This window comes from Pollachius pollachius (assembly GCF_949987615.1).
Source record: "Pollachius pollachius genome assembly, chromosome: 12".
In the NCBI taxonomy this organism is placed as follows: domain Eukaryota; kingdom Metazoa; phylum Chordata; class Actinopteri; order Gadiformes; family Gadidae; genus Pollachius; species Pollachius pollachius.
The window spans coordinates 20,569,012-20,596,674 of record NC_136945.1 but is presented as its reverse complement, the minus strand read 5'-3'; the positions used below and the strand labels follow the sequence as shown (position 1 = coordinate 20,596,674).

General features: G+C 47.7%; 2 protein-coding genes across 2 annotated transcripts; one reads left to right on the top strand and one right to left on the bottom strand.

The window, feature by feature from the left end:
* Positions 1-38: 38 nt before the first annotated feature.
* Positions 39-15,455, top strand: LOC307083917 (plakophilin-1-like). Its single transcript, XM_079747951.1, has 13 exons — positions 39-318; positions 974-1,068; positions 1,920-2,584; positions 2,796-2,937; positions 3,540-3,747; positions 5,067-5,229; positions 6,307-6,424; positions 7,718-7,891; positions 9,246-9,416; positions 10,342-10,495; positions 11,206-11,389; positions 12,200-12,284; positions 14,683-15,455. Exons 1-13 carry the CDS (start codon positions 129-131, stop codon positions 14,755-14,757), a joined length of 2,424 nt encoding a protein of 807 aa, XP_079604077.1. The 5' UTR covers positions 39-128; the 3' UTR covers positions 14,758-15,455.
* A 1,361-nt stretch (positions 15,456-16,816) lies between these two features.
* On the bottom strand, positions 16,817-22,570 carry tnnt2b (troponin T type 2b (cardiac); the record flags this gene model as incomplete). The annotated part of the gene is made up of 8 exons (XM_079747370.1): positions 22,514-22,570; positions 21,832-21,948; positions 21,383-21,460; positions 21,021-21,119; positions 19,843-19,949; positions 18,825-18,915; positions 18,106-18,146; positions 16,817-16,853 (listed from the first exon to the last, which is right to left on the bottom strand). The coding sequence occupies exons 2-8, from the start codon at positions 21,928-21,930 to the stop codon at positions 16,817-16,819; spliced, it is 552 nt and encodes a 183-aa protein (XP_079603496.1). The 5' UTR covers positions 21,931-21,948; positions 22,514-22,570.
* Between the last annotated feature and the right edge of the window lie 5,093 nt (positions 22,571-27,663).

Sequence of the window (27,663 nt, the reverse complement as noted above, 5' to 3'; positions counted from 1 at the left end):
CTAAGGAAGGCCAAGCCCATGGGCAGGGCAGGGACTACTTCACGATCACCGGAGAACACATCACCTGCAACCGTGGACGCACGACTGCGTCGGATGTTCCACCACACACCCAAACACACGGAGCTACAATGATGTCGCCTGAACCACTGCGATCGGCTATTTCCAGCGGAGCGGGGGCCAATACGTCGCTGGCCGTCCCGTACGTCAACCAGTATCGATCGGGCCAGCAACGGGTCCTGGAGCAAGTGCAGACCATCAAGAGGACCAAGGCCAAGCAGTCTACTGCTCGGAACGGGACTGGGACTGTATCACCCACTAGTAAGTAATAAAAAAATAATAATAAAGCGTCGAGTATTCCGGACTTGTAGGATATAAAAAGACAACAATATCATCATCAGAGACGTCACAAAACGTATGTTTTCTTCTATTCGCTGTAAACCAGCACGTATGCCTGAGCAAGGGCGTAGGAACCGGGGGGGACGGAGGGGACGTGTCCCCTCCAATATTGGAGACAGGCACATTTGTCCCACCTAAACATTATACCAGGGGGAGAAAAATATTTTATTTAATTTTGAAAGCGCAACACAGCGTCTTGTCACCGCTTCTTAGTCTAAAAAACTGGATGATTGAGCGTGCAATTAAATAATTGAATTGATATTAATCAGTTCATTACTGCCATTCAAAATGTGTTTTCCTTTACATTTACAAATGTATATTTTTAGTAGAATAAAATATATTTGTGAATTTTTTCAGTGTAGTTAATTTATGACCTATTTCTGTTCAAACCATTAACGGATCTGTCAGGTTTCCGATATGTGTCCCCCCCCCCATGTTAAACTCACTCCTACGCCCCTGCCTGTAAGTGTCATTGTTCAAGCGCAAAGTACGTAAAGGCCTATATTGGATTCCTATTTGGTCACATTCACACCTGAGACCGTGGCTCCATGTTTACCAACAACTGTATTTGCTGTAGGTCCCACCTATGACAGCGTGTTTACATACTCCTATAAGTCCCTTCCCATCAACGTCAATGGAAGTTCTTCCGTTGGAAACGGCTTTTCCAAAAAGGTAAGTGATGACTTCAACGTTTATCGCAAATGAAAAAATATTACTCTTGCATTTTAAACAGACAATCAATATCAGCTGTATATTGGAGACTGGTACCTAAGAAAATAAAATAATGGAATAGAAAATCGTTAGTCAATCTTTTTATTTTGCCACGTACTAGTAAAGGGACTTTGATAAGATAGATAGCTGATCTAATTCATATCCACATGTGTTATGCGCTCATTCAATTAGACAAATGGATTATGTTGATTGATAAGTAAGTAACATACAAGTAGGCCTACGCAGATCTTGTTTAGTCTTCTGCAGACATATGTCTGAGTCTCCATGTCACCCACAAAACCAGTTCTGTGCGATTAGGAGCCAATAAAATGTACTCAATCAAAAACAGCAAACCACATCACACATGATCAAGGCTGATCAAGGTCCAGATAAACAATATCAACAAACTACAGAAAAACATTACAATCACTCGAAATCGGCAGATAAACTTAATAACACAATTTATTTTCATGATTGATTTCATGATGGTTTGTTTATTTTTGTTTATTATTGAAGTCCTCTGGATGATAATTCACTGTTTGTGTGTGTGTATGTTTGTGTGTTTGTGTGTCATTATGTATTTGTGTGTCTTTCGACGTCTCTGTGTGGGTCTGTCTCATTATAAATTTCTGTATATGTGTGTGTGTGTGTTTTTCGCTGTGTGTGTGTGTGTGTGTGTTTGTCGCTATGTATATATACGTGTTTGTGTCTCTCTGTATATATGTGTTTGTGTGTGTGTGTGGCTCTGTTTGTCTCTCTCTCTATATGTGTGTGTGTGCGTGTGTGTGTGTGTGTGTGTGTGCGTGTCTCAGACGGTCGGCTCTGAGAAGAACGCCAACCGTCAGACGGCTAAGGGCTCGGTCGGCCAGTGGGCCGCCGTCCAGTCCAGCCACAACATCAGCCGGGGCTACCAGGCCAACGGCGGCGCCACCGTCTCCATGGGAACGCTGGGCGGAAGCACCATGGGCCGGGCCAACACCAGCCGCAGCGAGCCCGACCTTTGTCGCCGCTTCACCAGGCCCCGGCAGGCAGGCCCCCCGGGGCCCCAGCGGCTGCTGTCCAACCGCTCCAGCGTCTTCCTGTCGGAGCGCACAGTCACCTCGGGGGGGCAGCACACCGCCAACTGCTACCCGCCGCAGCCCAAAGCCCAGTACCAGGTCCGAACCCAATCCCAGTACCAGTCACAGCCCCAACCCCAGTACCAGTCCCATGGTCAGTCCCAGTACCAGGGAAGAAGCCTGCCTTTATACCAGGGGAAAGGCCAGACCCAGTACCAGACCCTCGGCCAGACCCAGTACCAGTGCCCGGTCTTGCCCCAATCCCAGAGCTTCGTGAACGGCACCAGTAAGGGTAAACACAGCAGCCAGTACGTGGTGACCAGCGCCAGCCAGACCCAGCGCGGGCACTGCCAGCAGGGGCTGACCCAGGTTGAACAGACGGTGGTGGACGGCGGCGTCAAGACCATGGTGGACTCTGGGTGAGTGAACCTGGAAAGGTTCCGGGTTCAATCCCCAATGTCGGCCCTAATGCCTAAACCTTGGGACAGGCTGCGGACGTTGGGGGGTCGAAACCCAGAACCTTGAACCCCCCCTCAACAGGAATACAAATAGCTGCCAGACAACTGGTTTGAGACCCACGGAGCCTAACCTTCTGGGACTTCATGGCCCTGTCTTCCTCCTTCTCTCCAGGCTCAAGGTGATCATTGATCCTGGGGACCTCACCATGAAGGAGGCTGTGGCCTGCCTCTCCAGCCCTGACCAGCAGCAGCAGCACTGCGGAGCCTCCTTCATCCAGCACAGCTCCTTCCTGGAGGACAAGGCCAAGCAGGAGGTAGGACCAGCAACCCATCTAGGGTAGACTAACATCGCAGGAGCAGAACTGCCTAGCCCCCAAAAGATAGCAGGTTAGGCAGAATCGACACCCTGTCTGGAAATGTTACGCAGTTTTGTGTCTGTGTTTTGACAATCCCCATGGTTGATGGTCACTCCCGACTTACTGCAAGGCACGCAGCCAAGAGTGATTCACATTTGATAGTAGGTGTTCAGACTCAAGAGTTCGGACTCAGACTTCGGACTTGGAATTCGGAATCGGAGTGCGGACTCGGAGTTCCTGATTCGAGTCCCCACTCCGAGTCCGAAATCTGATTTCCACCTCTGACTCCCGACTCTGACTCCCGACTCTGACTCCCGACTCTGACTCCCAACTCCGACTCCCAAATCCGACTCCCGACTCCGACTCCCAACCTCGGCTTCCACCTCCTCGTCTAATCCCGGGGGCGTCTCCTCGCCCTCACCGCCGCCCTCTAATCCGGAGGATCTGCTGCTCGTCCCCCGGACCATGCTAAACCTTTCCACGACACCAGTCATAATCGGCTCATGCAGACACAGAGGGCCTTCGTGCCGCTTAACCCCCTGAACGTCCTCCGCTGGCAGGTGCACCAGCTGAGCGGGATTCCTCCGCTGGTGGCCCTCCTGCGTAGCCCCAACCCCCAGATCGCCCAGACGGCGTCGGCGGCCCTCAGGAACCTGTCCTTCAAGGACACGGCGAACAAGGAGGAGCTGTTCCGCTGTGGGGGGGTAGAGGAGGTAGTGGTTCTGCTGCGGGAGACCGACTCGGTGGACACGCAAAAGCAGCTCACAGGTACACGCACGCACACACAGGTACAAGCACACAGACACACACACACACACACGCGCGCAGGTGCAGACAGGTACACAGACATCTACAGAACACACATGTATTCTAGCTGCACAAACACATACACACACACACAATAAACACTACCTGCGCACAAAGAGATATGTTCTACTTTTGTACAAGCATGCATATTCCACCTGTGCGCACAAACACATACAATACATTTATTTTCCACCTGCACCAGTACCTACAGAATGCACATTCACAAATACGCAATACACTCACAACCACACAACACCCAGGTAGTGCCACATTCACACACTTCCACGCATTGTTCCCGGCCACACAGACAGCATGGCGTCGGACCAATTCAAAGGCCTCATCTATTAATGAAAGGCTTGGCCAAGCTCAGACCAAAGACGCAGCTGCTGACACACACACACACACTCACAGACGCACACATACACGCACGCACGCACGCACGCACACACACACACACACACGTGCGCGTGAGGACAGACAGACAGACAGACAGACAGACAGACAGACAGACCCACACGGTATCTGCTCAAGAACCCACACATTAACGATTATGGACACGTTGAAACAAGGCGCGGGCACAAAGACACACTTTGTCGTGATTCCTCCTTTATCTTGTTGACTCTGAGCTGTCAGTGCTATACAGTTCTGTCATTCACTATTGCTTAATGATATCATAAGGATGCCAAGATAAGCTACCATGGTATTTATCGTTAAATGATTATTTAACTATAATGTTCATTGCATGTTGGTGTGAATGTGAAGATCATTATGTGAAGATCATTATCGATATCATTATTTATTATAGAACGTTATTCTATTCTTTGGTAAAAACAATTTCCGTACTTAATTAAAGATATCGTATTAACATCATGCATGTTAAAATTTATGATGATCACAAAATTAACATAATCAAGTTTTTAGATTTTTATTTTTTTAATGTTTTATAGAAACGGCAGAACAGCTGGATACATATCTGTAGATTATTTTTGATTGGAACATTTCCTTTTGACCATTTTGTGTATTTTTTTAAGCCGAAATTGAAAAGTTCTCAGTTACAAAGTTTTTTTTGGGAGAGACCTGCTGAATAAATACAACATGTTTTCAAACTCAAAAATAATCGTTTGAATAACCGTGATTTCAATATTGACCAAAATAATCGTGATTATAAGCCCTAACACTGAGTTCCGACTCTGAGTTCTAGTTCTGAGTTCTAACTCTGGAGTAGAGTTCAAAGGAAGCGTTCTAACTGGGAAGTGCCCCTCTTGTAACTGGTTCCCCAGGCCTCCTGTGGAACATATCGTCAGTGGAGAACTTGCGACCGGACCTGCTGAAGTCCGCCCTGCCGGCTCTGATGGAGAAGGTCATTCTTCCGTACACGACCGGACCCGACCGCTCCAGCAACACCGACCCGGAGGTCTTCTACCATGCCACGGGCTGTCTGAGGTGAGGACCCCTGACCAAACCGGACCCAACTAGACCCAACCGGACATAACTGGACCTGACTGGACCTAACTGTACATCTATCTCTGGGTCTTCTGCCCTCTACTCTTCCGTATCCCCACCCCCTCCAACCCAATTTACGCACTTATTGTGTGTTGTACGTCCCTGTACTTCAAAATACTACTTAGCCTTGTGTATCGTAGCATCTTATCCTAGCTATCTTTGTTGTGTACGGGGAATGGGTTAACCTAGCGATTGTTAGTGCTGCTTGGCACTTGGTCCTATGAACATCCTTACTGCACCGACAGTGATATGTTGTTGTTTCTCCTCCTTCTGACAAATTTACTCATTGTTAGTCGCTTTAGATAAAAAGGTCTGCCCTGTGCCCTGAATGTAAATGTAATGTTATATGTTGCTGTTCGCTATAGTTTACAGCCACGCGAGATTGTGTTTTGTTTTCTTTGAGTTTGTTCAAACTCGATTATCGGTGCAGATGTGATTTGCCAAAGACGATGGGAAAACCAGTCGAATGAGTTTGCTCTGATGTTTGTTGAGTCTGGCCTTTATTGAAGAGCACCGAAACATTTAGTGGCAAACGTGAAAGGGGAGAAAGTGAACAAAGTCAATAGGAGGATGGCTTTTTATCTATAAGGCTCTTTTGAACCAGAGATGTGAATCCACATCCGTTGTGCGGCAGATTAACCCATCCTTCATACGATTGTTTGCATAACTGCATGCAAAAACTCTCCATGTCAATTCAAATGATTCAAAAAATTGATTCAAATCATCATAACTATGACAGCACTGTTAACAATGTGATCATTCTGTGTTAACGTGCTAATGTGCTCTTGAGGTGGAACCTGAGTTTAGGCAGAGTCAATTAAAAAATCCTAGAACCTGTATCTGGGCAGTATCTTCACGTTTCACCTGCCTGCCAAACGTTCTCACAGCCTTTTCCTGACAGCTTATCTCGAAGGAAATCAAACCTTTCTCTGGGCGTTCCTTAACCTGTCATCTGAAGGCTCTGTTTGTGTGTTTGTGTGTGTGTGTGTGTGTGTGTGTGTGTGTGTCTCCTCACAGGAACTTCAGCAGTGGTAAGGTGAGCATCAGGCAGAGCATGAGGAAGTGTCGTGGGTTGGTGGATTCCCTGGTCAGCTACGTGGAGGAATGCGTGGAGGCCAAGACACCCGACGACAAGGTACCTCTAAGAGCGGGCGGTCGACTTGTAAATGGAAGGCTGCTAGTTCGATCCCCGAGATGTGTCGAGATGTCCCTGAGCAAGGCACCCCACCCTGACTGCTCCCGACTTGGCTGTCGCCTCACATGGTTGACTCGGCCGTCGGTGTGTGAATGTGTGCATGAATGGCTGAATGTTTGTGAAGTGCTTTGAGTGGACACTGGTTAGAAAAGCACTGTATAAATTCAGTCCATTTAGCATTTATCAGGGCGAGGGGGAACCACGTAGCATAGGATCACGGGTGGAAACACATCCGGGATCTACCGCTACACGGTCTGTTGCTTCTGTGGTTAGCAAGCTACGGGTGGAGCCTCAGTGTTGAAGTGAAATTGGTATTGAATGCTGGCCGGTTAAGCGTAAGGAGAGTTCAGGCATTAAGTTGTAGTCACTGAGATAGGCCAGGTGTCCAGTCGCAGTCACCGCAACTCGCTAAAAAAAACTGTATATATGAATTAGAAGGGGAAAGGGCATCCAAGAAAATGTAGTAGACTACTGCTAATTCAGTGACCACACAAACAACACTTGACACACATACGGATCGATACTCCCTCAAACCCACATGCCACAGACCCAACCCGTCATTCTCATGTGACAGGCTGACTGGGCGCTGAAGGACGGGACCTTCAGCGCCCACATCGGCCTTCAACGCAGATCAGGGTGTGCGGGCAGCATTCCCAGAACCGTACCTCTCCCATTGTGCGGCTGACCCGTGATACCGTTGCTGTTGTTGGAATGTTCCACGTCCGAGTCATGCTGTGGCAATGCCGCTCTGTACAGTTCAGCTCTGCTGCATAATTACAATTACATACGCTACGGGTTAGGGTTAGCTGTGGTTAGGGTTAGCTGGGGTAACTGTGGGTGTGATTATAAAGAAAGCTTGCTGAATGGATAACAATTCATCAATATGGTTAATGAACTGCATTTATCCAGCGCTCTTCTGACCAGTGGCCACTCCAAGCGCTTTACAATATTGCCTAACATTCACCCATTCATGCACACATTCATACGGTGTCAGCCGTTCAAGGCGACGGCCGGCTGACCGGGAACAACCAGGTTGTGATGTCTACCTCCTGCGCAACATGCCACTACAAAGGTTGCATCAGGTGTGTGTGTGTGTGTGTGTGGGTCTGGGTGTTGTGAGTGGTCGAGTGAGTGCTGTATGAAGAATGCTCGCTAAATGGATGATTATTCGTCAATTCATCCAGTGCTTAGAGTACTGACCTCTCACTGTGCTCTGGTTCCCCCTCCGCCCAGTCGGTGGAGAACTGTGCCTGCGTGCTCCACAACCTGACCTTCCAACTGGAGGCAGAGGTCCCTACCCTCTTCAGCCGCATCTCCGCCCTGGGCCGGGCCAACATCGCCCCCGAGGGGGACACCGGCCCCATCGGCTGCTTCAGCCCCCAGAGCAGACAGGTCCTGGAAGCTGAGGTGAGGAGGGAGGGAGGGAGAGAGGGGAGGGGGGGAGGGGAGGGGAGGGAGGATAGGGGAGGGAGGGAGGGAGAGAGGGGAGGGGGGGAGGGGAGGGGAGGGAGGATAGGGAAGAGAGGGAGGGAAGCTGGTGGGGAAGAAACGACAGAAGGAAAGGGGAAAAGATTAAAAAAAACAATAACTGGAGGGCGTGCGGGAAACAGAAAGGAAGGAATTAAGTAACAGAAGGAGGCAAATATAAAGCCCTACCCGCAGGGAGTCAAACCTCAAATTCCTCCACCTACCCCTGTCAACACTATCGACCTGCGGACATACCCTGTATACAGATTCCACAAAGTCAAAAGCCGCACCCCAGGCCATCCAAGAGCAGCCAGGGCTACTTTTCAGCACTTCAAGGTTGCAGCACCGACGAGTCCTGGTGTACCTCGACGCAAACGTACACATCGTGTAAATATTAACCAAGGAGTGTAACTGGGAACTCATACCGGTAACCCTGGCAGGGAATGCCAGCGTTATCAGGCCTGTTGGCGCTGAGGTGAAAGTGTTTGCTCCTTAATCAGCGCCCAGCCCTGTGGAGTGTAGTCCTGACCTATGACCGTGTGTGTAGCCGTGTGTGTGTACGACCCACTTAAGTAGTTGTGCTCAACCAGTTTGGGCTAATCATCCCTTTCCATTCAATCACTCCTGTCCAGTTAGACCCCATTCCTCAAATGATCCAAGGACCTGTCGTAGTCCCCAAGCCAGGCTCTTACCGGCGGCGTTGACCTCATTTTGAAATGCATGCCTTAAAATGCACGCTAAACCTAGTTTTATTAACCATTCTGGCCAAGTCTTAAGACCTCGCTGTAAAATGCATCGAATGCACTAAACCCACCGGGGCTGCTTTGAGCCGGTGTAACCCTCCATGGCCCCTACCCTGAAGTAAACCAGGCTAGACCCAGAATGACACTTTCACTGTCAGGCTTATCTTGTACTTCACCTACTCCATTGGACTATCCACGTTTGGCCTAGCCTTGTAGTTTTGAAATGCTTGATTCCCACACCTTCAATGTCCTTTGGAACCCTCAACCTTAACTTACAAATGATAAAAAAAACTGGTTTTACCCAGAATGCCTGGGTTCCACTGCCCCGGTCGGATAAGGTGCATTCCAGGTGTATTGATTTTGCTCCAGCTCCTGTCTTGGACCACCTAGTTCTGGTCTGCTTCAAAATGCTTCAACTAATCCAATGTATCCCCTCTGTATCCCCACTGTACCCCCACTGTTCCCCCTCTCTACACCCTCTGTATCCCCACTGTATCCCCACTGTACCCCCACTGTCTCCGTTTATTGACCCCCGACCGGTCTCTCCCCAGCGGCACTTTGACTACCCGACAGTGGAGGACCAGAACCCCACGGGGGCGGGCTGGCTGATCCACTCCCGGACCCTGCAGTGCTACCTGGACCTGCTGAGCTCCAGCCAGAAGGACAACACCCTGGAGGCCTGCTGCGGGGCGCTGCAGAACCTCACCGCCAACCCCGGCACCGTAAGACAGCCCGGCCAGCATCACACAGGCCCCGACACAGGCCCCGACCATCCAGCCGGCATGACACAAGCACCGACCCTCAACTTATGTGTGACACAAGCCCCGACTAAACACCCACTCTTTTGTCTGGCTGGCTAGTAGGCTGTGTTAAGGCTTGATTTAAGCAGGCTTGATTTAAGCAGGCTTGATTTAAGCAGGCTTGGGTTCAGCAGGCTTGATTTAAGCAGGCTTGGTTCAGCAGGCTTGATTTAAGCAGGCTTGATTTAAGCAGGCTTGGTTCAGCAGGCTTGATTTATCTGGCTGGATTCGCGCAAATGATTGCGCTAAGCTCTTTTCACACCCGGCAATTTGCTCTGCTATTGTTGTTCCTTTTTCCTGCACGTGGGTTGTCTTTTTAGGTTGTGTTTATGACGGATTGATGTCCATTCAATCCGTCATAAACGGACAACCCACGTGCAGGAAAAAGGAACAACAATAGCAGAGCAAATTGCCGGGTGTGAAAAGAGCTTAGCGCAATCTCTTTTCACAGGCTTCAACCAAATTCCCCTTGGTGGGATAATACGATTACTTCCTCGTCTTCAGTAACAACACTCACAACACAGGCATCCATCCAGATGCATTTCCAAGCACTGCCCTTCAGAAAGGTCCTTTTACATAAGTCCATGATACGGTCCTACTGAAGGAACACAGGTTATGTCAGTCCTGGTGCAAAAACATGTAGCAACAGGTGACTCAAGTGGAACACAACTCCGGCAGCTCATTGCCTGAGTGAACGATGATGTTCAATCGAATGTATTTACAGAGTAGAACGACATGCACCAGTAGAACGCGGGTTGAGCGTTGATTAGATGCTCAACCCGCGTTCTACTGGTGCCCTCTGAGTGCTGCTAGTGTGACTGATGTTCTTCCATCTCCCCAACGCCAGGTTTCCAACGTCATCAGCCAGACGGTGGTGAAGAAGCTGAACGGTCTGGCTGTCATCGCGCCACTGCTGAGGACACCCAAGATCAACCTGCAGAGGAACACCGTGGCACTGGTGGCCAACCTGGCCAAGAACCCCAGCCTGGCCAACCCCATCGGTAGGAGGCCGGACCGCGAAGGCCCCCTGACCGGGGACCTACAGCACGCACGCACGCACGCATGTTCTAATTACACTGGTTCTACGTTCTAATTACACTGGTTATATGTTCTAATTACACTGGTTATATGTTCTAATTACACTGGTTCTACGTTCTGATTACACTGGTTATATGTTCTAATTACACTGGTTATATGTTCTAATTACACTGGTTATATGTTCTAATTACACTGGTTCTACGTTCTGATTACACTGGTTATATGTTCTAATTACACTGGTTATATGTTCTAATTACACTGGTTATATGTTCTAATTAAACTGGTTCTATGTTCTCGGTACACTGGTTAGATGTTCTGATAACATTGGTTCTATATTCTGGGTACACTGGTTCTATGTTCTGGGAACACTGGTTAGATGTTCTGATAACATTGGTTCTATGTTCCCTGCGTAAATTGTGGAACGTTCTAAGTGGGAAGATGCTAGTTGCTGATTTGAGCTAAGGTCTGTTTAGGGAATAGTGAATGTTAAATGTATATTTTTTAATAGTAAAACTAGAACTTGAACGTGGAAATGTAAAAAATGTAGAATATGTCGAATGTAGAAAATATGCATAAATGTAAAAAAATTAATTCCCAACGTTTGCAAAAGTCCTTCGAACAACGGTGCGTCGCCCTGCTGACTAACGATCTCCTCCCCGCTCCGCCTCCGCAGCCCGCAAAACCCTGTCCGAGTTCTACGCCATCCTGGAGGAGGGCACGGAGGGCACGGAGTCGGACGACACGCTGTCCATGGCGTGCCAGACGGCCCACCTCCTCACTCTGAAGGAGCAGGATATGGGCCGGCCCCTGCTGAAGAACAACCTGATCCACTCCCTGAACCACCTCAGCAAAGACATGTACGCCCCCAAACCCAACACTGCCCGCAGAGAGAGATGAGCCACGCGGTCGTATTTTAACAATTATTCGCCGAAGGCGAAGTGAACAGAATAGCCCCGGAGAATAGCCCCCGAGACCAAAGGTCTCGGGGGCTATTCCCCACTATTTACTGAGCCTGAGGTGAATAATTGTTTTAGCATATACTACATGTGAACACCCCAAAAATAAACAAGATAACACTTTAAACAAGATATCAACCCAAAAACCCACGCTGCCCACAGAGAGAGATGAGCTACGCGGTCGTATGACGTTTTATACGTTATGCCCTGTGCCCTAGTGACATTACAAGTGGGCGCGTCCACCTAGATGAGTAACGTATGCTACAGTCCACTGGGTGGACGGATCTATCCAGCTTACACCAGGTGTGACCACACTGGTGACATGATATCACTCCTTCACTCTTTCGTACGTTCTCCTTTTGAGAACACGGTTATTTACGCCGCTAGGGATGATCACGACAATGACGGATAACTTTCAGTGTGACGCTTTTCTCGCTGTGGTTCATCGACGCCCAGACGCGGTCTAACCCAGAGTAAAACTTGCTGAGGCCGAACGCTGAGACAACACCTCACTCACACTCAAACACTGACGCGGCATGTACACTTGTATTCTGCTGCTCTCGTGGCGACTCGGTCAATAATGGCGTAACGCGCTCCTGCTCTCTTCTCGAAGTCCCCCCATCAATCATTTTGTATTCTGATCCCCTCGACTGGGTCAATGTTATTCTAACGCACACTTTCACTCTTCTCCCCGTAACCCCCCCTCCCCAGTCATTTCCCCAAGTCCAGCAAGTCGGCCTCCCTGCTCCTCTACAGCCTGTGGTCGGACAAAGAGTTGCAGAGCTTCTTGAAGAAGGTGAGCTATAAGCCGCCGGGGCGGGACGGTGTTGACTGCGCAGGGTGTGTCTCCGCTGTTATTATTGTTTTGCCACAGCTATGTTCAAAGTACACGCCCTGCGCAGGTATGTGGGAAAGTGCCACTGGCTGACCTCGTGGTGTGCGATTGAGAAGAGAGCCGTAATCCCGTGCAAAAAGCTTGCTAAACGATAAGCCAGGGAGCTCGTATAAAAGAATACGCACACATTGCCGTTGGTGTGTGCGTTTGTCATCGTTTTATAAATTTGCACGATTCCTGTGATCGTCCTTTTGAACATTGATTGCCGACATGCGATTCAAAATGCAGTCGATAATTCCGGTTCATGAGTTCAATCATATTTCTTGGGTCAATATTGATTTTCAAGGTGTAACCGAGCAACCGATCACACAGCAGGTGGGCAGTGGGGAAATGGGACTGTTGACTGATCCCGATATAGATGCAGGAAGTGACATCGTGACGAAAGCTTCGGTGTTGTGGCTCTCTGTGGTCAATGTGTAGATAATGCTCTTAACTCCAAGTTAAATACGGAAAACGTGGCATTTACAACCAGCGGGGGAGCCGTATAACCAGGGTGCGATTTGCCGGTGGGGATGGTGGGGATTATCCCCCCCTCTGGTTTACACGTCCTACCCTCTGCTGAATTATTTTTATCCTCGGTGGGGATAAAAATTATCCCCCCCACCCAAAGTATTTTCACCATTACATCGTAATAATTAACAACCAAAATACACAGGGTCCGTCTTCATTTTGAAACATTTTAAAATGTTTCTCAAAATTATCCCCCCCTCTGGTTTTTTCACAAATCGCACCCTGCGTATAACTGTTGAACACAGAGCAGAGGAGATCGGATTACAGCCGTGGATGATCCACCGGTGGATATGAGATGCGAGCATCAGCAAGTAGGGCTTAGAGTCGTGAACGCTGTTGTCCCTGGACTCACCAGGGCCCAACGTATTTTGTTTACCTTGCCTTGGATGCAAATCCCCTCATCTGTTTAAAATGCCGATATGCAGAATAGTCCGAGGGGAAAGTGTCACACACTTTTCGTCCTTCTAGTAACGGGTTAGGCAGGTTCCATGGTGCTTTTTATTTTTAGAACATTTATAAAAAGTTAAGCAGTTGAAAAGGTAATGCTACTGATAGTACTACTACTACTACTACTAATTCCACTACTCGGCAAGGCAAGGCAACTTTATTTATATAGCATTTTTCATACACATGGCAGACTCAAAGTACTTCTACTACTGCAACTACTTCTACAACTACTACTTCTACCTCTGCTACTGCTAATACCACTTCTTATAGCGCTACTACTACTACTACTACTACTACTACTACTACCCCTGCTGCTACTGCTACTACTACTACTACTACTCATTAAAAATAATGCAACGATAAAGTTGCAACAACAAACTACAGTGTTGCTTGGTTTTGGTACTAGCCCCATTTAGAGACTTTCCAAGAACTAGGCACACATGCCTTTTTGATTTTTTTTTGTTTTTTTGTACAATCAATCAATGTTCGAATCATCTAAAAAGAAAGCGGCTTGTGACAGCTTGCCCCCAGCAGGAACACTATGAGCAGGCCACAGCGTTCCGCATGCGTGACCCCGTGTGCGAGCGCTAACCTGCTCCTGCTTTGAGCGCTAACCTGCTCAGAGCGCTAACCTGCTCAGAGCGCTAACCTGCTTAGAGCGCTAACCTGCTCCTGCTTAGAGCGCTAACCTGCTCAGAGCACTAACCTGCTCAGAGCGCTAACCTGCTCCTGCTCAGAGCGCTAACCTGCTCCTGCTCAGAGCGCTAACCTGCTCCTGCTCAGAGCGCTAACCTGCTCCTGCTTAGAGCGCTAACCTGCTCCTGCTTAGAGCACTAACCTGCTCAGAGCGCTAACCTGCTCAGAGAGCTAACCTGCTCAGAGCACTAACCTGCTCCTGCTTAGAGCGCTAACCTTCCTAGAGCGCTAACCTGCTTAGAGCGCTAACCTGCTCAGAGCGCTAACCTGCTCCTGCTCAGAGCGCTAACCTGCTCAGAGCGCTAACCTGCTCCTGCTTAGAGCGCTAACCTGCTCAGAGCGCTAACCTGCTCCTGCTCAGAGCGCTAACCTGCTCAGAGCGCTAACCTGCTCAGAGCGCTAACCTGCTCCTGCTTAGAGCGCTAACCTGCTTAGAGCGCTAACCTGCTCAGAGCGCTAACCTGCTCAGAGCGCTAACCTGCTCAGAGCGCTAACCTGCTCAGAGCGCTAACCTGCTCAGAGCGCTAACCTGCTCCTGCTCAGAGCGCTAACCTGCTCAGAGCGCTAACCTGCTCAGAGAGCTAGCCTGCTCCTGCTCAGGGCTCAGCGTTTTGATGGCTCCTCTCTGTGTGTCCCCTCCGAGCAGAAAGGCTTGAGCAAGGGGTCCTTCGTTACCAAGGAGACCACCGCGGCCCACAGGTCTGTCCAGGTGGTGGAGTAGACCCCAGACCCCCTCCTCCCAGCCTGGCGTCCCCCGGCCCCGTCGCCTGGTTCCTCCAGCCACTCCACGTCTCAACTCTCCCGTATCGTCCAACTCACCCGAAACACGTACAGAGACCTGTACAGAGGCGGTTGCTATGATACGCTCACATAATCGAATCAATAACAAACACAAATTGCAGGGCTTATTTACATTTCTGTTCAGTGTCGCTCATGGCAGGTCAAGATAGAGGAAGTACGCATGCTTTTCTCACTGTCGCTCGCTTTGCAGTGACTCTCTCGGAGTACAGCTCGCTGCTGACTACGTCAGGAGTACGTATTTAGTCCCACTGAATCACCCAGCCAGGCTGAATGGGAGCCACTGCACTAACTGGCACGTTTAAATCATATTCTTCTCTTGTGCAAATATGTTTGCCGGCCGTATGTGTGTCACTGGAGCCTACTCCAAAGGGGAAGTATTGTTTCGTGCTTTTGTTTTTAACCCTATGATATTGTGTTACCGAATTGTCTGTGTACAGCTAGCCTGTTCCGTCGGTTGTTATGTTTAGAGAATGGTAAGATTAGTTTAGAGAGATTTAGCAATACTTGCACTGAATATGCAGTTTTTGTGATGAAATGTCTGTCCTTAATTACTGCTGTTAACGCTGCAACCTTGTCAAAACTGGTTATACTAATAAAGAATGTACTGCTTAAAATATATTTTGTCTTCCAAGTGATCTGTCTGTGGATGTCTTGATTTAGCCTCCATGCATTAGACGGATGAAGACTTGCAGGCTGGGGTTGATATCCCGATGGTTTTATTCAAATGTGCTGTAGGTTCGATTTGAGAGTTGAAAAGAGAGAGCAGAACAGAGCTTGAAAACAAGACTTTGAAAACAAGCAACCCCCAAAAACATGTCCCAGCTAATTTATGACCTGATTGGTGCTGAGCTGACCTGACTGCGCATTTCCCTTACTAATATCCGAAGAGGATTAGGGCCAAATGGGATCATTTTTTTGGGAGTTTTGACTTTAAAGTCAGAATCCTGACCTTAAAGTAAGAATAAAAAGAGTTCTGATTTAAAGTCAGAATTCTAACTTCAATCTCAGATTTTTTAAAAAATGTCCATCCTCTTCCGTACTAATACCTGCGGACGGCTATGCCATTAGTATAAATTGACCTTCAATTACAGCTCTTAAATGCAGTTCCCAAACAACGTTTTGTCGGCTGGGTTTAGAAGAAGGATCAGCAAGTTTTGTCCTGCAGTTGCAGATGTAATATCAGATTTAATTCCCCCTTAATTAGATGACTCAACGGGACGTAGGCCTACCACCTGACTTGGTGTCTTATAGAAATCCCAAATTCGTAGTTATATAGGCCTAATTATAAAATAATCGTTAAGCGGCATCGTCATGCATTATTCTCCCTGGTCGGTGGTTCCATGTCTCTTTTTCATACCTGAACGCATATTATCTATCTCACCCGTAGTGTAATAACACCTTAATGATCCGTAGCCTGCCACGATTCTGTCAACCACGTGAAAGCCGTCTCTGCTGTTGGCGGCCAAACTTCATCATCGGGTTATGAACGGCGCAGCTGGTGTCATTATGGAAGGTGTGGTCGCATGAAACGATTGAATCAGCGCATTCTTCCCACAGAAGGCAAAGGGGAAGAGGTTTTAAGATACAGTCAGAATCACAACGGTTTGGTTTTGATTCACCTTTAATTCTCCCCGCACACACACACACGCAAACACACTGCTTCACAATTACAGTATGTTAGGCTACAGTATGCCCTTTTTTACTCATCAGTTTTGAAAAATACTCGGAATAATGACGATTTGCCAAACTGATGACTATAATTAGTAATTATAGTCATTAACTGTCACATTTATCTCTAGAAGGGATCTCTCGATGCCTCTCCCATAGTGTTCTTGTTTGTCACATTGGTTTTAGGATCAAGTGTCCTGGCCAGGTACTTTTATTGTGGGAGCAGGATGTCTGTGCGTCGGCTAAGCTGTGAGCATGGACCTATTAAAGTCTGTGAGGCCCCCCACGGTTTGTCCTGGAGAAGTGCGACATCACTTCCTCAAGCCTTTGCTTCGACTTCCCTTTGTACTGGAAATAAAAAAAACAATGAACTTCATTAACGTCAACGTTTAAAACAGCCTAAATATAAAATGCTATTATTAGAGTCAAAACAAGGCTAATGCTACTAAAATTACTAATTAATAACCTATGTTTTAGTTCTTTGCAAACAAATGTAAATTGAATATCCTTAAAGCATTATAGTCATTTGTGCAGTGGTAAAATAATACAGCAAGTTTATATAGCAAATTTCTAATAGAATAAAATAATCGTTGTAGCATTATTTGCATATTGTTTCCCAGATGTTATCTCACCATTTTATCCTTCTTAGATCACTTATGTTCTGAGCGGTAATGAGTTTGTAATCATTCCAGATTCTTTTTTAGATCATTACTGTGCTGCTTAATAATATCACCTGAACTTTGTGAAATTTAAGACGCAGTTGAACCTTATTAACAGTCAGTGTAACATCAGAGTGGACAGCCTGCATACTGTAAATCTCTGGGGCTCTGCAGGGACTTATGTCAGTCTCTCCCTCTTCTTATTCTCTCTCTTTCTCTCCCACACTCTCCCTGTCTTCTCTTCTTTCTCTCTCCCTCTTTCTCTCTTACCTTCTCCCCCGCCTCTCTCTTTCTCTCTTACCTTCTCCCTCCCTCCTTCTCCCTCCCTCCGTCTCCCTCTCTCTCTCTCTCTCTCTCTCTCTCTCTCTCTCTCTCTCTCTCTCTCTCTCTCTCTCTCTCTCTCTCTCTGGGCTGCATCGCTCCAGCCTGACATCACCTGGATGTTTATGGAGCTCTCAGCTGTTGTACCCCACCCTCCTCCGCCACGCCCTCCGTCACGGCCTGTCTCCCTGCCACCGTTTGCAGAAGCCAGGCCGTGGTTCTCTGGGGGATCATCAGGAAATAGCTGCCTTCATATCGCCAATGCCGACAACAGCTGGCCCCCCTCCTATGACCCCCCCTGTGGGGTATGTGGTTGTTCAATAGCAGAGTGATCCTCTACTGTGTGTAAGTTGATGTATGGGGATAAGGGGCTATCCTAGTGGTCTGTGTTCCCTGGCAGGAGGGGGACTGAGGTGGTCCCGCGGGCTGGGTTTCTCTTGTTTCTCACTGGTGGGTTTCTATCTGTACCTCAACGTTCACTTTTTACATCTGGGCCAATCCACGACGGGTCACATGTTATACCTGTATGCTGTGATTATGACAATCATCACTTTGATTGTCATCATTTTTGGTATGGTGATTACCTTTTTCTGTGTGTGTGAGAGATTAAATACACTTACACTTTTTGATGGTCACTGACTCTGTTTCTCAGAACAGTCACCTGAGAGAGGGAGAGAGAGAGGAAGGGGGGTGAGAGAGAGAGAGGGTGTGTTGTAGAGGGAAGGAGAGAGGGTGAGGGAAGGAGAAAGGGTTAGGAAGGAGAGAGGGTAAGGGAGAGAGTTTCAGGGTTGGAGAGGCGGTGAGAGAAAGATGTTATATGTTTTTTTTTTCATGTACTTGGTTGGGTGTATTTTTGCTCATGCTTGTTTGCATACGTGTGAGTGTGTGTGTACATTCACACGCACGAATGGATCCCTGATGCTAATCTCAGACTGTGTATGATCTCTTAATTGAATTTGTGTTTGTGATGGTTCTCTAGTTAAAATGCCATGCACATGCCATCTTCTATTTGATTTATCGTGTCTGTGCAGTATGCGTTCATTAATGTCTGTGTTTGTAGATGGATCTGTAGTTCAATGCCATCTGCATGATGTCTTCCTCTTGAATAATAATGTGCTTTACCTATGTGTGTGTTTGTGCACATTGGCTGGTGCGTGCGTGTGTGTTTGTGTGGGGGGCTGTGCATGTGTGTGAATGTATGGGCGTCGATCTAATTGTCTGAGTAACGCAGGGCTTCGTCCATCCATCATCCATGATGGGAGCATCTATTATCCAAAGCCGTGTCTGTGCAGGGCAGGGGATTTCCCATCTGGAGTGTCAATCAATCGTCAGCCGTTACCTCATACTTCTGCCGGGAAAATTTATACTGGAGGTCAAACTTCTCCGCCTCCAGCTGGTGCATCCACTGCCAAAGCTCCTCAGCCTTCTCCCTGGGGGGGGGGGGGGTCAGGTCAGAGGTCAGACAGCCTACACGTCAGTACCTGAAAGCATTGAAGGTGCTGTCCGGTACCCTTTTTTTGGTATTTTGAGTGTCGTCAAGAGAGATTTGAAAATAATCGACACCATGAATACCCGTCCCTCGTGACGTGCCCCCCTGCCATTGAGTAGTTTATCATAACTCATCACATCTCGTGCCATGCTTTCGTTGACGTGAAGCACGTGAAGAGATTGCGACAAGTGCATCTCCGACCAGGTGATGAATCACTAAGCCGCTTCTAGCGATTTACTGTCAAATTGGAGCTCTTCACTGGAACCAATGGCACGGGTGCTGGCTTAACAAAATAAATACGAAACGTGCCCCAACAGTTGCGATGAATCTTACATTAGAGTCACCTATTGTTAAGCCCACAGTCATGTGACTCGGTGATACGTGAAAATTGGAATACGGCTTGAGCGTTATTCCCCAACATCAAACATTCCAAAATCCACCCCCTGGGTTCTGTCTCTCTCTCTCTCTCTCTCTCTCTCTCTCTCTCTCTCTCTCTCTCTCTCTCTCTCTCTCTCTCTCTCTCTCTCTCTCTCTCTCTCTCTCTCTCTCCCTGACTCTGCACCCCCTGGTCTCTCTCTCTCTCTCTCTCTCTCTGTGCCTGGGGTCTGTGGTAACCTGTTTTGTTGAGTTCGTGACCTGTCCTCAGGTGCCCTCCTCAGCCATTCCAGTGAGTCTTTCTCCCAACCACAAAACTATTATATTCATAAAAAAAGAAATGCTAGCCTCCTCTCCAGAACCCCCCCCCCCTGCGGCTTAAAGTGCACGCCCCCTCCAGTCGTGTCATAAAGCAAAAGCGAGTGAAAACGAACGGCTGAGCGGCTAGCCTAGCGGTTAGCCTAGCAGCGTGGCGTCTCCGCGGGGGGGTCACCTGAGTCGGTCCTCCTTCAGGTGGTCGATGCTGAGCTCCTTCCTCCTGTCGTTCAGGATCTTCCTCTTCTTCTCGCGCTCCGTGGGCCGTTTGGTGCTGCCCTTGTTCTGGGTCTGACGGTCAGGACAGAGACAAAGGCCGGGGTTATGGGTCTGCCAACGCAGGGGTCAGAGGTCAAGGGACTGGAGAGGGGTTATGGGTTACCTGCGAGTGTGTGTGTGTGTGTGTTATGTTTGTGTTTGCCTGTGCGTGCGTTGTGTATATGTGTCAGTATCTTTGTGTGTTCGAGTGTGTGTGAGTGTCTGTGCGTGCATGTGTGTGTGTGTGTGTGTGCGCGCGCATGTGTGTGTGTGCGTGTCTTTGTGTATGTGTGAGAGTGTGCGCGCATGTGTGTGTGTGTGTGCGCGTGTCTTTTTGTGTGTGTGGGTTCTGTGTGCGGTTTGGGTGTGTGTGCATGTGCGTGCCTTTATGTCTGTGTGTGTGTGTGTGTGTGTGTCTTTGTGTGTGTGTCAGCGGGCTCCTGTTTCTCTCGGGCTCAGAGTGGCGTGTGTGTAACACAAGGGGTATGTGCACCAGGGAAACTCCATCTAGTGTGTTCAATTTTTAACAGTTGATGTAAGAGTTCGGTAATACCGTGTTTGTGGGTCTGGGTGGTGTCGGGGTGGGTCGTGTCTGGGTGGGTGTCTAGATCTCTCCCACTGACAACTCCGGGGAAAGGTTTGAGTCCCTCCCCTCTGATGTCAGTTACAACACCTTAAGCGGATGATATGTACGGCTACAATCACAGCCAATCTGGTATAAGGAAATGACAATAACAACAAGCGCGCTAGTGACTGTTTTGTCAACGGGTTCTGCCGGGGCGGGCTGTGAGTGACTCGTGGTTTTGGATGTTGGACTCCCAGTCGTCTGGCTTTGATCTCTCTGCTGTCGGCCGACTCCCTGCAGGCATCGTTGCACAAGATTCCCCCGAATCCAAACTTCTTACTCACTAAGTATCTCTCAAAATTCTATTGAAGTGCATTGACGCGTGAGATACGTGGTCTCCCTGAGACTTGCTGAGATGAGGCTGACTCATCTCGGTGATGATCCGTGCCAATAACGTGAACAACGTTGCGTCGTCTTGGTGGCGGCACAATCGCGCCGCCTGCGTTGGGGGGGAAAATGGCCGACGGGTTCACCTTGTATCCCAAGTTGAGGCTGCCCAAGATCTTCTTCTTTTTGTCGTCGTCCGCCGCCTTTTTCTTGGCTTCCTCTTCCTCCTTTCTCGTTCTCTCCTCCTGGGGACAACAAAGAGGTTGTTTGTCACAGGAACAAGGGGGCATGATTCCAGGGAACTGTCACCCTCCTGGTGAACCTTAAGCCTTAACCAAGTGACTAACCGCTCTCTGGGCACATTGACTAACCAGTCTCTGGGCACGGTGACTTACCAGTCTCTGGGCACAGTGAGCAAACCGCTCAGTCACCCAAGCGTGTCGGGACAGCGCCTGAGACGAATGTCTCAGCGCAGGCAGCGGCATGTGAATGGGTTGGCGGCACTCACCGCCATTTTATTCTGACGCTCCTTCTCCCGCTCGGCTCGGACCTTCATCTGTTCCGCTCGCTCCGAGCGCCGCTTGTCCTGATCGATTTAAATTAAATTATTTGTATTTGTATAGCCCTTAATCACAGGTAGGGTCTCAAAGGTCTTCACAGGTCATATGTTGATGACACCCCCCTGACCCTAGCCCCCCGGTGGGCAAGAAAAAAACACCCTTAATTAGCAAGGATGAAATCTGGAGAAGGACGGCAGAGTGGGGGATCCCTCCTTCCAGGGATGGTCAGGAATGCAATGGGTGCCATCATTGACATACATATGATTCAGATATAGATCGCGTGAAAGATCGGATTTCTAAGAGTGAAAACAAAGCAATCACTAGTAAAACCAGAACCAGGTCTAAGAATATATAATCCAAACGAAGCGAGCGCTGGTAAACACAGAAGAGGTCTTACGATGCGGTCGGTGAGGCCCTGCAGTTCCTCCTCTTCCTTCTTGCGGCCCTCGAAGTGCGCCCCGATCAGCGTCTGCAGCTCATTCAGGTCCTTCTCCATGCGCTTGCGGTGGATGTCCTGCAATCAGGCCCAGAACCGCACATCGATAACATTTCATCCACAGCGACTAAAGGGTTGATTATGGTTCCACGTTCCCGCAAACGCAATGACCACGCAGACGCTTCGACGCAGTCCTGGATCGTTACGGTTCTGCGTCGGGTTTTAGTGAGCGGACCAATCACAGCCCTGGCTGCTGCGTCGCCGCTGCGGAAGGTTAACGTTTTTGGGAGGCGCACGTCCGGCCCTTGCGGTGGACGCAGGGAGGGTCCGCAAGGACGTGACGGGTCCGTAACCCCTTCGCGTGGCGTGAACGTAGGACCATAATCAGCCATTAAGACTTCCAAAGAATTCCTTCCGTAGGCGTATGAGTCATAAGAACATAAGTCAGTGTGATTGATATTATTCCACAAACAGTGACAGTAAACGTATCCCATTTCAAAGTCCACAACAATAGTACTGTTCCCCTCAGTACATCCACCAGAGCTAAATATAGACAAATCAGTAAATCAAAATGCTATCATACTGAAAGCCAAAGCCCTACAGCTGTGGCACAACTACGGTGAGGTGGAGTGTGGCGGCTCACATCGAAGTCCACCTTCTCCCCGTCTGGGATCTTTGGAGCTGCAAGGCCCGGAACAAAGCCTGGTCTAGAGTAGAGGGACACATAGGAATACGCCCTCCTTCAGCGGAGACTCATCACAGGAAACAGAGGCTTCGTAGGGTACTTACTTCTTGGGCCGGGTCTCCTCTATGAGCAGAGACAGGCAGAGAAACAGAACATGGGTTAAGTTCAGTGATGAACAATGGAATAACAATTATATCCATGCATTTGTTTATTCATCTCTCCATACCTCCTTCTTCTTGCTCCTCACCAGCATCTGATGAAAAGAAAGTTATTGTTGAGTATATTAGTTATTGTTGAGTATATTAGCTCTTGTTGGTTTATAATGTAAATATTGAAGTGCCAGAAGTCCAGAGAATATGCTTTATGTTAATGCAAGTGCATTCTTTCGTCCATTGTCTGTCTTGTGAAGTTGTCCTACCTAAGACACACAGGTTTAAACTCGCTCTGCCTTTACAATGGTACAGCTGTGGCCAGCACACCAATATACAGACAAACAGCATGTTGTACCAGCAACACACCGCAGTAAACATTCGTCTGCGGTTGCTTTGCTGTGTTGTGATATCGAGTTCTGTCAGTCATTTCTTGTTTAGGTATGAGTACTACTCCGCAGTAGCCGGAGTGTTTGCTTTTGAAGTTCATACCAATGTGACAGTCTGTTAGCACAACTCCTCCAGATTGTGAATATAAACATGGATAACGCCTTGGTGCTCGACAACGTTGTATTATTTGTCTAGCAGGGACTAATGTCGTCTCCTGATTGCACCACTTGAGACTGACTTAAGAGGCCGTAATTCAAATGAATGAGGGGCTGTGTGTGACCCAGGGGCCACACAGATAGTGACGGTGGATGAGGTGTTGGCTCTCAACAATGGGGCCCTCAGAGGTGTGGCCGGGCATAAGGGTGTGGCCCTTACCTTGGCTAGGTTCCTCCTGGCTCCCTGCCAGTTTCAAGGAGGAACAAACAGAGAGAAAAGCAGAGATGTTCAGAGACGGAGCTGGCGTGTTTGTTTTCTAAACACGGTAATAAAGCGCACAAAGCTCACTATTGTGAGTTTCCTGTCTGGGATTACATTTATGCATTCTGTTGTACCTGATTTCGTCAGTTAGTTCAGATTTCACTGGATGATTATATTAAGAAGTTTAAGTACGTGTTCATAGGTATGTAGCTGGCGGCCTTGTTTGTTTTGTGGTGTATGTACAACTGTATGATTTATATACCACTGTTATTTTCAGGCTGATGTTTTTTCTTCCTAGAGAGCCTGACATTTCTATTGCTCTTAAACAGACTTGAATCACTGCATATTGTGGCATGTGAGTGCATTTGCAATACGTTCCAATGTTCATTGATATTATCGACACACGGATGAGCAGTGAGACGTTACTCAATCACAAACACAGCTACTTCCACGGTTGGCTCGGAATTTAGCAAACAGCCGTTCAAGCATTTTCACTTATTCTGACATGCAGAAAGTTGTTAGCGCAAGCGCAACTACCTTCTACCTCTTCTGTCATCTCATCTACAAACTCCTCCTCCCCCCTCTCCTCCTCCTCCTCCTCCTCCTCCTCTTCTGTACAAAGCAAGCATTCAGGGTCAGCAGAGGTCAGAGAGAGCAGGTAAATACGAGACACGCATCACTCAATGTAATGCAGGATTGCAGATGAGTGCCATTTAGGTGTTAATGGTCGGCCAGCATTATATGCATCCATAAAGGTTGTTTTACGTACGTATAACCAATCGTGCTGTAATAATGTTTTCGTAATGTAATTAATTTAATTGCGTATAGAGTTGCAATAGTATTGTAATACCAAGTAATAATAGTAATAATAATGATTATTACTATTAAGAAGTAATTAAAAAATGCTTTGAACAATGTTCCCTAACAATATTTAAACAAAGAACATTGTGAATATAATGCGGACCATTTCCACTAATTCAACTAAGCATTGGTTCCTGCTACCTTGTCATTGCCACGTTGACATATGTGATTGATTAGCGTGTGTTATAAACTTCCAGTGCCTACTCAGCGTGTTTCCACAGATTTCAGTTTCAAAGAATGTGATCCTTTGAGTGCGAGTACTGGCCAGTGCATTGCTCTCTGGTGTCAATAGACCAGGGTTACACTGCAGGCCTCTTCCCCTCTCCTCTCTGTGCTAGAAAATGTAGCGCAACCTGAATTTGAATCGCTTTAAAACTGCCCTACAATAATACACCTTTCTGGTCTCCCTGGCTTCCCCGAGGTGCTCTGGTGGGAACAGACTGACCTATATCGGGCTGTCGGCCGAGCTCTAGTATGCGCAGGCAGACAGGTGCCGCTTTGATTCAGAGCTCTACCACGCTGAACCGCGACCCCAGCGGAAAACGCACACAAAGCGGGGGGGAGGAAGGACGGATAATAGTCCTATTCGTCCGTGAAACCCGATGCACCTCAGAGGTGAATGGCGCCTCCGGTGGAGCGATCACAGGGGGAATACGCCTCGAGTTCAAGAATGTACTCAGGGATGAAAAATGTAAATTACGTTTGGCCTACACTGGCCTTTTGAGGTCAAAGCTAGAATAATTATCCTCTGTCTAGGTTTGGACAAAGTTTTGTTTATGACATATTAACTACTAAATATGTATATGAACGCAATTTTATGCATCATCATAATTTTATATTATTACACAAATGTTGTAAGTCAATGACAAAGCATATTAAGAAGCCTATATATTCAGCATATATATATTATATAGGCCTATATAGCCTTACAAAGCCTATATATTAAGCATATATATGTTTATATATATATATACTTAAAATAATAATTATATATATATATATATATATATATATATATATATATATATATATATATATTTATATATTGTAGCCTTTATACCGCCAATAATTTCTTAAAATGTCTAACCACATGCATTATAATGAGTCGAATATCAGCATTGGTTTTAAAGTGCATAGAAGCAAATTAATGCAAATACAGCCTTGTATACAAATTGACACTGCATTAATATAACATTCAAAAATATGCATCTTATTTGCATGTTCCCATGGACAGAATGCAAACCCAAGGCCACAGACGGTGCTCTGTTGGGCTGAACCTTCGTCGACTGTGAATATGTATTTCATCCATAAATCCATAAATCATCCATAAATTTCCAAAATGGACTTACCTTGTTCGTCCCTGTAAGAAGACAGCAGATTCAAGTATTATTATATTTACAGTCACATTTATATTTAGGCGTTTAGCAGAAGTTTTTATCCAAAGTGACTTGCATTAAGTACATTTGTCAGAAGAAAGAGAAACAATATATCTCTGTCAGTACAGTAAGGATGTTCATAGAACCAAGTGCCAAGCGCTAACAATTGTTAGGTTAACCAGACTCTTATATTGTATCATGCCTATAAGCTAGTTTCTGGAAAGACACTTTTTTTATTTGTATCCGTATCTATAAAACCTATTGGCAGTATTCTAAACATACACAGTCGAGAAAGATTCAAGGTACTCACTCGCGGGCCATGTCCTCAGTGTCAGACATGATGGAGCTCTACGTCAGAAGAACTACAACATCAAAAATCAATTAAATAACAATAACACCATCAGCACCCCCAACACATACACCGCCTTCACCCGCAGTACGACAGAGTGCCGAACTGCCCCGAGCCTTACCAGTGGGTGTGATGTGCCCTGGATGCAGAGACTCAATGGGGCAATAAGTTGGGGCCCCTGCAGAGAGCCAGCTGTAAGCTTTTAAACCAGAGGTGGATCACATGGTGGTAAGCTGGACATGTTTACAATGGGGTGGGGGCACATACCTGCAAACAGATGGCGGCTGGCACTAGAGGGGACATGGAGACCGAGAGGTCCCCCCGGACGTGGACTACAGGGTGTCTATTTTTACGGGACAGACTCTGGACCCCGACGACCCGGGGATTAGAGGAACAAAAAGGGTTAAGGTTCCCCTGCTCCCCGGACAGACGTAGGGAACGGGTTAAAGATAGGTTCAGGTGAGCGCATGCACCGGTGCCTCCGCTCACTCCGTGTATGGGATGCACAGCGTGCGTACAACACACACACGCGCGCACACACTGGATGCACGCGCACACACGCGCACAGGCATACAAACACACACACACACGTTTGCACACACGCACACACACACACAGGCACGTTCCCTTTGGGTAGAAACTCTGACACCGCCCAACTGCCACTAAAGCAAATAAGAATAAATTGTGCATCAAGGAAAGAATAAATCCTGCTGTGTTTAATTAGACTATTTTGCATAACCCTTTAAATACACTGCAGCTACATGCACAACCCACAACATCACGGGCCAAACATCACAAACCTAAGACAACACTGGCTCCCATTGAGGATCTCTGGCTCTCTGAGGGCCAGAGCGAGAGGGCATTGTGAAACCGAGAGCGAGTAAACAGGGAGAGGGAGGGAGAGAGAGAGAGAGAGAGAGAGAGAGAGAGAAAGAGAGAGGGGGGAGGGGGGGGAGAGAGAGAGAGAGAGAGAGGAGAATACGCCGAGTGAAAGGGTAATTCAAGACCGCACACCCTTTCCAATGGCTCCATACCCATGGCTCTGTTTCGGTTCATATGCGACGGGCCCTGCCATGGGGCAAGAAGCAACCTGCTCGACTGCACCCTCTGTGACCGAGCCCAGCCTTACCTAGCAGGCAACGTTAGCTCCACCGTTACACAGCGAGAGTGCCAGGGCTTTTATGGTTAAGTGTGTGTGGGTGTGAGATAAAGGCGTTCTACTTCATCAGAGCCTCGCCGCGTTGTATGGTTTATTGGCGTACACTGTCTACAATAAATAACATTGTTTTCACTTAAAAGATCCGAAAACGTCTTCCGACTTTTTATGCGCTGTGAGTTTCAGATATGAGTTCCAAGGCCTGGAGCCGTGGAGGCATGCGTTGACCTGATTCACAATGCAGGTTTTATTGCGGTTCAATGTTGTTTGAGCGTTTTTTTTAAATACCTGAGTGCAGAATAGGAAGTCAATGGTTTGACTCGATAGCTCTAGGCTGTTCATCAAGCACAAAACCAAGCATTTGTTGTATTTTATTTCATTCAAACAAAGATAATCAGAATTCTGACTTG